Consider the following 12,599-nt stretch of genomic DNA (forward strand, 5'->3'; position numbering starts at 1 on the left):
CGTTTCCGTCACGGAACGATTTTTGTCTTCTTAGCTATCCGTTCCCTCTCGGTGCTCGTAACGATAAAACAATCACTGGTCGCTCTAACCGAACGACGACACCACAGTAAATGGTCCAGCGCGACCAGGGGTAAACAACTTCTTAACGATTTCCCAACCCATCCACGTTCGAGCGCGTTCGATCGCGGGTTTTGTTTCTTTCCTTTCACGAACTGGAACCGGCGAGCTGAAGTCAGTTCTTCGTCTCCCCGTTCGATTAACCCGGTCAACGAGGGCTACGGGCTGGATTAGTCGAATGTGTTTTTTCTTTCTCTTTTTTTTTGTCGGTTTGTTGATCTATTTTGGGTTTCCCAGCGCCGGTCGGTTGGAAAAGTTCTGCCCGTCCTAAGCAACCTCGAAAGCCCTGGCCGGCGGACGAGCACCAATTGTGATTCCGCGAAGCCGCTTGGGTAATTTATTATTGAAAACTTCCCAAAAAACAAAAACCCCTCGCACGCGCCTCCACCTCGGTTGGAGCCGTTAGAGCTGGAGGAAAATGTGTGTTGAAACGGTTAAATGTTAATGTATGTTTACATTCGACTTTGACGCCAAAAAAATACAACAAAAATCTACTCGCCGTGTCTAAACAAAGCCCACACGCACGGAAAACGAGAAACAATCGCCGCTCTTATCCGGTTGGAAACGGTAACCCTTTAATCGGTCGGGAAAAGCGTCATGATCGCGAAGGCGAAACACGAACGGGATTAACGGATGCCATTACAATGCAGCAATAAATTGACGGATCAGAAGTAAAAATGATGTTTAAACATCATGCACGCACACCTTTTTCTTAATTCCCAGTTTTTTTTTTAATTCAAAACACCTAAAGGGTTAGCTGGAAATGTTCTATATTCTAGCAATGGAATGGAAAACCCGCACCGAGACGGAAGTCACTGCTCTAGCTGCGCCTAAACGGTGGCCAATTCGTATTGTGTGTAGATTTACGACACGCTCACGTTCAGCCCCAGGGTCTGAGCCAGCCAGATCGAGATCGTTTTTCTTCTCCCCGATGCGGTCGAACGCACCGTTCCAGAATCCTAGGTACGCTTGCCGGAATCGTGAGACTGGGGTGAAACTAATCTAAGCCTGTCTAAACTGGCGGTGGCGAAAATGGATAGATAGCTGAGCTAGCTGTACCGCGATTCGTTAAGGCGCCACCGGCTCGTTAGTCTCCGGAGGTTAATGAAGTGATTTGAAATTCGCGTCTCACCGGTGTGTGCGCGTTTTCAAATGCATCCCACGAGCGTCGTTCGGTACGTGCTGGAATTGGCACCGAGGCACGTAAGATTGATTTAGCAACGTCTCGCGCTGGCGTCCCATTAATGGGCTTCGTTTAATTGATGCCAAAACCTCAAGATGGAAGAGGATGGCACGCTGTCTCTCACTTCCTACCCATTACCCAAAGTACGAGCGGCTATTGCTTATCGAAGATCAAGCCCCACCGACCGCGTGTGTGTCATGCGAACAAACCGAATTATTATGCCCCGCGAGTGCAGCAAAACAGCGGGTGCATTGTTGCATCGCATGGAGATCGCATTCGCGAATTCACAATGCACCCGATACGCCGGATCGCAGCATAATCGTTTTCCCATCGTCTACTGGAGTTGGCCTCCTCGCGAGTTGCGTCTCGATCGCCGACACAAACGCCAATTCCTGCCAACGATGAATGTCGATTTCTTTTTTCTTGCATCGCTCAAGGGAACGCTGCGACTTCACCGGCAGGCGTGTGTTTTTCTTGTGTTGCTTTCCTTTTCCAGCTCTCGCGTAGCTGCAACACAAAACGTTAGTGCTTAGATTTTCTTAGCCTCTTGGGCACAATTTGTTCCTTAGATCTTCGGTGGGTAGAGAAAGCTGAGCCACAAGACAGGGCAGGGTAAAATATAATCAATTTTGTCCGCCCGCCAATTCGCGTACGGTTATGAAATTTGTCGCTTCAGCGAACTTTGGGTACACCTTTGGGTTTTTGCTACGAACCTTACCGTCGGCCCACGCTCATAATGAACGGCAAATACGAAATGCAAATTGTGCCCCAACCGCGGGGTAATTATTTTGTTTTTCTTCACAAATTTCGCTCTATGCCAGGCTATGTTTGCTTATTCACCAAAATGTGCAAATTGTTCGCCGCCAGTCTCGCTCATGATGGCGTAAGTGCCAAAAGGTCTGGGGCCAGAGGCACACACACACACACACACACCGTCTCCCGCGACGTTGCTGATGTTTTGATCATTAAATTAATTAACATTCGCTTACGGTGTGGTTCGCGCGCGTGATGACACCCGAAGCGTGTGTGGAGCATTTTCCGCTGGTACCTTGGCCAAGGAAATCGACTCCAATCCGACGCGTAGATTTCCAATTTGCCTACGCTAGGTGATTGATTGCCGGGGCCATAAAATATGCACGATTAATCGCACTTCCGATAACCAAAGGTGGCCACTGCGCTGGGATGGTGCCTGGGCCTGGTACCATTCGAAAATATATCCTCGGTCGTTTTCCGTCGCAATGATGAACGGAAATGAACATTCCAGCAGCTAACCGACACTAGGGTTTCCTTCGTTCCGGACATTATGTCACAAAATCGCTTTATTCGAACGCCCATTCCACCGGCACGCTTCGGTGGTTTGGATTCCCGGTGGAAAACGCACAAACCCGCCGGCGAGGTCCGATTATCAGCCGGCGCGTTTCGGCGGTCATCTGGCGCTATAAATATGCCAATAACCGTTAGTTCTAATGCGCCGCAGTGCCCCCAGCAAGGTTTCCGTCCGTCGTCACATCACACGCCGCGATCTCGAGACGTTCCGTCAGCTGGGTTGGAACCGGAATTGGAGTCGAGCGAAACCACCCAGAAAACCGGTCCTCTGGAACGCCCGGAATGCCGTTAAGCATTCCTTTAATCGCTATTCTGCCGTCGTTATTGGAAGCTGCATGGCCGGCTCGCTTGTATGGCGCTCGTTGGCTTCTCCGCATCCGTGTCCTAGTGTGCTCGTGTTGAGGTTTTGTTTTTCATACTTTCGCGACCTCTCACGTTTCCACGGCGTCCACTTTAGCCTTGGAAAGTTGTGCAGTTCCTCGGTCCACTCTGCGAGGGTCTTTTCTTTCCGCAACCGGAAGCAGAAACACATCGGATGACCGACACAGTAGCCGATGGGGCGTACCGGCGTTCTGGGGCTTCCTAAGTTGGGTTCAGCTGTCGCAATAAAAAATGGCTGAAAGCAACGAAGTGACATCAACTGTTTGCAGAGATCGGCAAAGAATAAATACGTGCCAATGTCCTTCGCGGCATGAGGTCGTTGATTGAAAAACCAATAATAACACAATATTAGATAGCTTTGTATTGAAGAGCTAAGAGGGCCACCAATTGGAGACATCCTTCGGAAGCAGTCGGAAGCGTGTACGGCAGGGCTAGATTTTTCATCATCATAATTTGTTACTTCCTGGTATACCGAACAGAAGCTATTTGATTGACGTGTGCTCACTTGTACGAAGTATCTTCATCCCAAGATCAGAATCATGCAGCAGATACCTCTCTTAGAAGTGGAAATTGTACCGGAAAGCACGGACTCAAGCGATCGATAAAACGGATACAGCATCTTATCGCTTGTTTCCGGTAGGCGTCCTCACTTCACTGAGCGATAATGATGAAGCGGCATAATGCTGTAAGAACAACTTTACGGGAAATTTGACGATTCGATTTATCTCGAATTCTTCGACCGAAGCAACAATTTGTTACGCCACCTTGAAAATTTGAGATTTGTTTCAAATTAAGTAACAGATTTCACCTTCGACTTTCTCCGCGCTCGAACTTGTTTGATATCACGTAAACAACTCAACAAACAGCGGGAGAGGTAACGTAGCACGTGGTTAACCTCCAAAATCGCGTTTGATGTAAAAGTTTTTAATTCATGCTTCACCGACAATGGCACTCGACATTCGATGGTGCGTGGGTATCAGCAACCAGCAAGGGACTTCCGTTCCATTCGCCTACGTGCGTTCGTCTTGAAGCAAAAACCACAGAACCCACTCGTCGTTCTGCATCCAACAGCTCGGTGAATGCCTTTGAACCTGCCCACCGGAGCGATTGGGGCTTCGAAAGCAGCAAGCATCGTGCTACGCAACGCGTCAAATCGTGAACCGTTCACGTTTTCCAAGCTACCTTCATGGATGGAGAACGTTCCAAGAGCAAGGAGCAACTTTGACACGTGCCTGGGTCAGAATGGCATCAGAAACCGATAAGAAGCCATTCTGTAGCCGCTGTTGCTGGTCGCTGCGCGGAAAAGGTCCTTCTGATTTTCCATGCTTGACCTACGAGCTCTTCGAGAACGCGAATCCAACTAGCTTCCGAGCGGGGATCACCACAGGCGGTCGTATCTGGTTCCATTTTCCGCCCTGTCAAAGCGCTGCTGCAGTTGAATGAGCTTCAATTTGAATGGGTAAAAACGGACAAACAGCGTCTTTGTGCTGGTAAAGTCAAGGACTTGATTTAACGTCACAGTTTTTTTTTTGCAACTTTTGCTTTGTTGGCTCAAACAATCACGCCCTTTTGCTGATATCTTTCGTTCCACCAGTTCCGATAACGCACAACGAGGATGACATGTTGAAGACACATTCGTTTCCAGCGCCACGAGGGAGAAGGATTCAACATTCGCGCCATCAGCACATAACGCACGAGAGCTCGGTTGAACGACTCCCGGTGGAATCGTTTCAAAGTTTCGCTTTCCTGGGCGGCAACCCAATCCAATGCTCGAGGACGTCGCCGCGATGTTTGATGGATTCGCGTAGCAAAAACGTAAACTCCTCGATAAAAGAATTAACCAGGCGGGAGCAAAGTTTTGCGACGGTAGGCAACAGCATCGCTCCCGGGGCGGTAAAGCAATCATAAATTCATATTTGTTTGCCAAAGTTGGTAATGTGTTTCGTGTTCGTCCTGTTTCAACCGGTGCCCTTCGTCGCAACCAGCTGTGTAGAAAAGTCCCACCCATTCGTGTGAAAGCGAGTCTTGCTGGATGGTCTGGTTGCTAAACGAATGTGAGCTAATTAATATCGTTCATCCGTTCGCACATCCGGTGCCATTTGCAGAGTGCTTGAACAGGGTACTCTGAGAGGCTTTTAATTAAAAATTAAATTACAATTAACTTTGAGATAAAGCTCCAGCTACTAGAATTTCGCCTGAGACAAGCTTTTGATAGTTCAGAATGTCTCAAACACAAAAATCGAATATCTATTCGAATTTATGTTAGTTAGAGCAAGAGCTTTGCTTCAGAGAGGTTACAAGAAGGACTAAGGACACACAAAAACTGGTTCAGGAATATCGAGATAGCTTTTGTACGATCAGTCTGGTAAATGTCGAAATGAGGGCAAGCATCGAGCACGTCCGAAACAGTCCATCCGCCCAATTGGTTCGATAGAAGATAACCGAATGAAACACTTATGGAAATTTATCTTCACTCGCCCGACGACCAGTGGGAAATGCGCTATGCGTAATTTGTTCTCCTGGCACTTTGTGTATTAGTAATCCAATATGGATGTGACATTCGGATGAACCATCAGCAGGATCAACAAGGCCCACCATCACTGACCGAGTTTTTTTTTCATTAATACTCAAGAACGCTTTAAAAAAATAAAGAAATCACCACTGGCATTAGAGTAGCCCAATGTTGTATTATCATTAAAATGAGTTTAAATTTCAAATACTCTGTAGTAAATTGTATAAGTATATCATCGCGATATCCTTTATTCAACAAGAGAAACATCTTTTACTTGCAATGTCGATATAAATGAATGCTAATTTGCTCTTGCAACTTTATTTAAATAATTTTGCCATTATGTTTCTTTACACGTGTGTCCACTTGCGCTCTCACTTGTCATTATTTACTCAAAAAAATCAGTAAAGGAAACCCCAAAATAATAAAATAAGGCGTAGCCAAGGGATTGCACCAGCTGAGCGGATGTTAAAAGGCCGGTAATAGTGCCGGTTGGGCGTAATCGAATCAAAAAGTATGCTGCTAAAGCTTCGTTTTTACGCTTCCTACCGGATGGATTTGAAATAGTATTAGCTGTAGAGATGGTTGAGATACAACACTTCTATTGTATATATATAAATCATATTCGCATATACATATGCATATATCGATCAAAAAAAATTTGATCGTATGCTTTTTCCTCACAACATTTCCTGTCCCGTGAACGGGTGTGCCGTGTAAGTTATAAAGCTAGGGTTGGAAAATCGTTACATAATCACGGTCGACGACAGACTTCACACTATCCGAGCTTCATCTAAAGCACTGGATAGATGTGAGGTTTGTCTCGTGGGGTTTCTTTCAACTTCGTCGACAGTACATCATGAAAATAAAGAAAGGCTGTACCGAAGCAGGGTGTTTTTTCTCTTCTCAACAAGGCAATAAGGTGAATGTAGGTTGACAAGACAACGCCAGCGTGGCCGGTGGGCGGTGCTTCCGTTTGATAATTACAAGCCAAAACAATGTATGAAGGACGGCGGGAGATGGAAGGTGGTAAGAGCAAAACTTCTCCCCCGTTTCAGCTGGCACGGATTTAATGTATTCCTGTCGAGATGCTCAAACGCTACTCGAGCATCTTGTTCAACCGTCTTGGGTAAACCCGGTGACCCTTTACGTTGGTACCGAGGAAAGGAAAAGCGAAAGGAAAAAGAAACCAAAAAAGCGTCCATGACAGCGTGACATGGTGAGAATTATGGAAATGATAAAACAACAAGCCTGTTGACGAGCCTGACTCATTCGCTCCCTTCGGAAACACCGATCAAAATGCATGGGCTGCTGTGTTTGCAAATTAATTCAGCACCAATAGTGTTTGTTTGCGTTTAGCATAAAGTGTGCTGAAAGAGCCCCATTTCGATGCTGCATATTATTTGAATGGTGTAGTTTTTGTTGCTGACGACCGATCGCCATTTTATTGTGTGCAATTCTACCGATCTTCGAGGGAAAGTGATAGTATCTGGTTTGTGTTTTATCAAATGGTCGATACCTTGTAAACCGTGTCATCAATAGATGAATAATGAATGAAAAGTTTCAACGCCGTTTTTTTTACCAAAAGGACGTCCACGTTTATCAAACAAAAAATACATCCCGACATGGGAAAGGTGGTGAAACGACATGAAACATTATTAAATCGATTTTCTCCGTTTGTATTATATACGTTCAGTCGGGTGTTGCTCAAATTTTACGCTACGATTTCCAGGGTGCAATTATTACGGTTCCATTTACAGCTGCCGTTGAAATATTCATTCATTTGACGGTTTCGACTTTAGATGCACTTTGCCTTGGTTGGGGCACAAATTTCTCCATGTTCAAAGAGGCGCTTCGAAGCTTTTCTACTTGCGTCCGTTATCAGTTGAATGCACTAAACCATACCACTAAAAAAGAGAGACTTATGGGCCTACGCCAACGTGCTACCGTCCAATGGTGACAACATGTTTCATACCACACACTTATAGACAGTATTTTAAAGTTACCTAAAATATCATTTAGGTTTTTAAAGTTTTTAAAGTTACCTAAAATATCATTTCTCTGCATAGTCTATTGGTATAGCAACATAATTAAGAGTTTATATTGATTATTTTCAGATAATTGCTACGGGTACATCCTCCCATCCAGACGAATCCACCCTTCAAAGTACAAAAATTAACTGCATGAGAATTGCTGTGGTTGGCTTACAAAACACACCAAATATCGTAGCATAGGATTGTTTTAACATGTACGACATGAGTGCGGCCAGCATTCTAGATCTGCAGACGTGGATCGTCTACCAACGCATAGCCGTAGAATGTGCAAATTGTTTATGTGAGTATTTTCTCTATCGTGTCTTGAACGATTAGGTTTGAGCAGGTCTTAGCTGCAGCAGGATATTAGGATCAGGATTTTTCACATCCCGGGTGAACGCAGCCTAATCCAAAACCATCATTCACATGTTTCGGGATCACGTAAAGGGGTTTACATTAAGCTTCTACGACACCAAAAAGCAAGCGGCAACGAAACGGAATTCACGAGTTCAAAAGCACAAATGGCATGATGATACTTTATGCCAACCATCGAAGATCGGTAAAGCATCGTAGGTTAATGGAAAGCAAACATAGGAATTAGGCATCAAACATTCTATGAACGTCTCGAACAGAAAGGACACACGGAACGGTATAAGCCGGAGGTAGGAAGGACATTTTGAAAGAATTTGCAGCAATTCGCCCATTGCGACCGCTTCCCACACGCGCAGAACGAGTCGATATAATCCGCTTTAATGGTGACGCGTGGGCAAACAATTTCGTCCTTTTGCCCTTGCCTACACACCATCATGGTTCAAAGCACTTCCGAACGTACTGCTTTGATATTTACATTTTTGTGAGCAATTTCCATCGATGGTGACGGTTTGGTTGTTCCTTTCCAGTAACTTATGCGCATCGGTTCGTGGAAGCTTAATCGTTTGGTAGACCTGCCAAAGGAAACACACCTTCGGGAGGCGTATGCACGTGAATGGTCTGATAATAATTTAACAAAGAATAGAATTTTATCGAACGGGAGCTAAACAGTAGGAGGTATTTCAATAAGCATTCAACGAGTTTATGTGCTGTATTTTCGAATGATGATACATAACAGCAGTTCTATAGAATAATCGCATATGAACAGAAATTGAACTAAAAAGGGATTTCAATAAGCATTCAACATGTTTATGTGCCGTATTTTCGTATAATGAAGATTATTTCTATCGAAGAATCGTATTTAATTGGAAAAATTGATGTATCATTTTTAAAGATTTCAGTGAAACGCGTATGATTTGTTTTAAATGAATATTTGAACATGATTTATCTAATTATGTATTTATATCTGATCTGATTTCATTTATTATTGTAATTTATTTCTTAATTTATTTCTTTTTCGTTTCTTTTTTTTCAGAATTTTTGTTTGGTATTCTATCATGAGTTTACACATTCATTGAGAACATATAAACCATATATACACACGAATACACCTTACGAAAAATTGTTTGGCTTTGCTGATAAAATTGGTGACTGTATAAAACAATTATACATCATTTTTCACGTAACGTTCTTCCATAATGATCGACACAGGTATGTTGTTTCATGTAAATTTTAGGTAACATATAGGAAAATTTCCTTCTAGGTTGATGTATGTACTATAAGCAGAACGAAATGAAAAGCAAAAGGTTTTCAAATAGGGGTTGCAAAAACCAAGCTATCGAAAAGAAAAACAGAAATATCACTTTCCACCTTTTTTCTCTTTCCGCGCTTTTCTTTAATGGGAGATAAAATCTCACTGATTGCGATGCCCTCATTTGATGCTCAATAAACCACAAAATGATAAATCACAGGAAACAAATCGAAACTCCAATCAATGGCATGTTGTTGCCGCTAGATCAGTAAGACATCAAACCGCCTGGCCATTAGCATTCGTCACTCAAAGCGCACCGCTTTTGATTGTTTAGCGATACGGTTGGTCGATGCTTTCCTTACTACAGTGCGCCTTGTTCCCACTTACGGTGGAACATTTTCCTATTGTACGATGTGGACGATAAGCGCGATACCGGACCATGTTGTTTGTCGAGCAGATAGTCAAGAACGTCATCTTGGTTGCACTCAACCGACAGGTCTTGTCGGACGACGACTTGCTGTTATTCCATGCATTCGATGCATGTATAGTGTTGTGTCTCGACAGCTGTTAACCTTGCTCACCTTCACGGTGTCTTGTCTTTCAGTTATGACGGATAATGCCTTCAAAGCGAAGGACATTGGTCTGCGAGCGCAGAAGAAGATCCTGTCTCGTATGGCGAGCAAAAACGTGGCAAAGGTGTTTATTGACGGAACGACCGCATCTCTGCTGGACAACGTCTACCGGTTGGTGAAGGTGCACGTAAGTAAACAGAAACATTCCGACGATCGTCTGTTGGTTTCAATGTTTTTTTCCGCTTTCATTTTTCTTCCACAGACTGGCAGCAAAAAGGACGCCGAACGGTTGGTGAAGAACATTATCAAGATCGTGATCAAGATCGCGGTTCTGCATCGGAACGGTCAGCTGAATGCAGATGAGCTACGACAGGCGGAACGTTTTCGCACAAAATTCCAGACACTCCAGATGGCGATCCTTTCCTTCTACGAGGTAGACTACAGCTTCGATTTGGGCTATCTGCAGAAGTCCCTCGCCGATTGCCGGAGCCTGCTACGAGCGTGCGTTGTGCGCCATCTGACGGACAAATCGCTTGGTCGCATTGACGAGGTGTTCGACACATTCGCCGATTCCTCGCTGCTCGAGACGGCTTTCCGACAGGACTCACCGTATCGGGAGATCATGGACAAGATCGTGCTCGATCTGAACAAGGCGATGGAAAACGGTGACATTTAATGCTAGCCGCCGCTTTGGAAGCTACCCTTTGAGGCGTTAAAAGAGCCCAGGGTCATAGCACCGTGTGTAGCTTTGCACGCAAGATTTCCTCAACCGAAGAAGCACCACCATCGCCAGCTCGCTCAGCTGCAGGAGTTCGCGCAGGACCGTAGAAATGCAAAAGAACCCGCATAGGCACCGGGCACCCGCGATTGGGGAGTTATTTCAAGTCCAAATCATAAAACGAGTCACACGTCGGCGATAAGAGAGCTTCATCGTTTCAGCTATTATTTAAAAACGATCGTGTTTAATTTAAGTTTCGAATAGCTACGTAGTTGTTAGGCTGCAGCATAGGTTAAGTGGCGATCGTGCGATTAAGAACACGCCTCTAGAGTACGATAGTCATTCTACGGAGGCAGGAGAGACAGAGCAAAAAAACGGAAGAAAAAAGGAAATTGTACGCTGGTTTTCGTCCATATCAATTAGGCTGGATAGGAGAGAAATACCAGCACAAGCAGACACATTTTCAGAGCAGTATTTACAGTAGTATTCAAGACTACTAATGCATCTCATAACTACATCACGCATCGGTAAACGATGACACCGGTAGATGTCCACTTAGGGTCAGTCTCGTATGCACGAGTTGAGGCTTAAAAGCACGCCAGCATGCTAAACGGAATCAGTCTACCAGGTATAACACCGTTGTCCCTCACAGATTCATATCGTGCGCAAAAAGCAGTCGAAGAAAAAGTAGGAAAGTAAGAAAAAACTATCTCAAAACTAACCAACCAACTGCAACCGACACAGAATGGACCAGAGTTTTGATGGACTACTTTTTCTCCGTTTCGAGATTCTATTCAACCAGCGCAACTTTCATGCAGGCAAGCACGTAGCTTATCCTAATGCACCAGCGCGCCAAACGTCGCGCTGCACGGATTGCAGAAAACATGATTTATTACTAGAGACACGTTTTGCAGAAAGACACACAGGAGAGATTGTTGAATGTCACTTTAGGATTCAGAGCGAGTACTGCTAAAGATTTGCAAGTTTGGAAAGGAATTGCATAAGTTGTTTGTAGTTAAGGGTTGCTTGAACGATACCATATGTTTGCGGAGAATCCGCAAGGGAAGATACGGCTTATGGACAGCACAAATAATCGTCGTTGTTAGTTGGTTATGTATGTGTGCAGAGAGGACTGTTGATATTAAATGGAATAAAAATGATATTTTGAATGGGCACCTTATGCAAGGCATTTATAGCTTTTTGTGTGGAAATGAGAAAAGAACGTTAAAATCTCACTAAGGAAAACATTTACCCCCAACAGCATCTTTACTTGAGAAACCGAAACCGCTGTCGGTTGAGTACCTTCATCTACCCAGCACTAATTTTGGTTTCTTTAGCGGACGCTTTAACGTCATTACTCCATCTAAATTTGGCCATATCATGCCCGCCCCTGTGGATGACCTAAAACGACTGAACGCAGTTTTTAAATCAGATGCTGACTAAACAATCTTTTGTTAGATACCTGATCCACTAAATAGCAATTATGACGGTTTTGTATTTGTTAGTGAGATGTGTGAATTTCCGAAATCATGTAATATCGTAATGAACACGTTCCCCAATTTATATATTCAATTGTTTTGTTTTGGTCGACAAAAATTGGAAGCAACAATAGCAATATGTGACGAGAAGCATGCAAAAATCTGGACGATCAACTAGATTGAGCTGATAAACATTTGACTTTCACTCTAGAAAATTTGCAAATCACGAAAATACCACATTGCCAATAACAATTAGTCAAAGAGAAATAATTTTGCTAACTTACTAGCTAATCAACTTTTTTTTTCTGCGACCTGATGATACGATGGAAATTGAAACTTTCTAGTTCATTAGCTTCATTGCAAGAGTTCCTACATTTAAAACCCAATTGCCAAGATTCACGTTCATTAACGGATTTTCTACTTTTCAACGGCATGTTAAAAATTTAGCTGATGGTGAAGAAAAAACCCTACCATAACTAATTTCTTTCATCGCCTCCCGATGTGGCTAGCGGCTTTGCTTCTTCACATGATAGTCTTAACCTCGAAATATTTTTTTTGTTTTATTTCAGTTAAATTCACTTACTTCCTAGTCAACTTGCATAGTAAAATCGCCCCTAACCGACGCACAACATATGAAGGAAAAGAAATAAGTGTTTGAAGA

General features: G+C 43.9%; 1 protein-coding gene across 1 annotated transcript; it reads left to right on the forward strand.

Annotated features, from left to right (window-relative positions):
• Positions 1–7,762: 7,762 nt before the first annotated feature.
• LOC128730626 (tumor necrosis factor alpha-induced protein 8-like protein) lies at positions 7,763–11,640 on the forward strand. The gene is made up of 3 exons (XM_053823703.1): positions 7,763–7,850; positions 9,775–9,929; positions 10,005–11,640. The coding sequence occupies exons 1-3, from the start codon at positions 7,763–7,765 to the stop codon at positions 10,416–10,418; spliced, it is 657 nt and encodes a 218-aa protein (XP_053679678.1). The 3' UTR covers positions 10,419–11,640.
• Positions 11,641–12,599: the final 959 nt, after the last annotated feature.

The sequence above is a fragment of the Anopheles nili genome, chromosome 2 (genome assembly GCF_943737925.1).
Source record: "Anopheles nili chromosome 2, idAnoNiliSN_F5_01, whole genome shotgun sequence".
Lineage (NCBI taxonomy): Eukaryota > Metazoa > Arthropoda > Insecta > Diptera > Culicidae > Anopheles > Anopheles nili.

What these genes read in the sequence shown, in the direction of transcription:
- LOC128730626 (XM_053823703.1), top strand. Translation starts at nt 7,763, where the DNA reads ATGTACGACATGAGTGCGGCCAGCATTCTAGATCTGCAGACGTGGATC. An exon ending in AGAATGTGCAAATTGTTTAT is followed by an intron (nt 7,851 to 9,774) that starts GTGAGTATTTTC and finishes CTTGTCTTTCAG; the next exon opens with TTATGACGGATAATGCCTTC. An exon ending in ACCGGTTGGTGAAGGTGCAC is followed by an intron (nt 9,930 to 10,004) that starts GTAAGTAAACAG and finishes TTTCTTCCACAG; the next exon opens with ACTGGCAGCAAAAAGGACGC.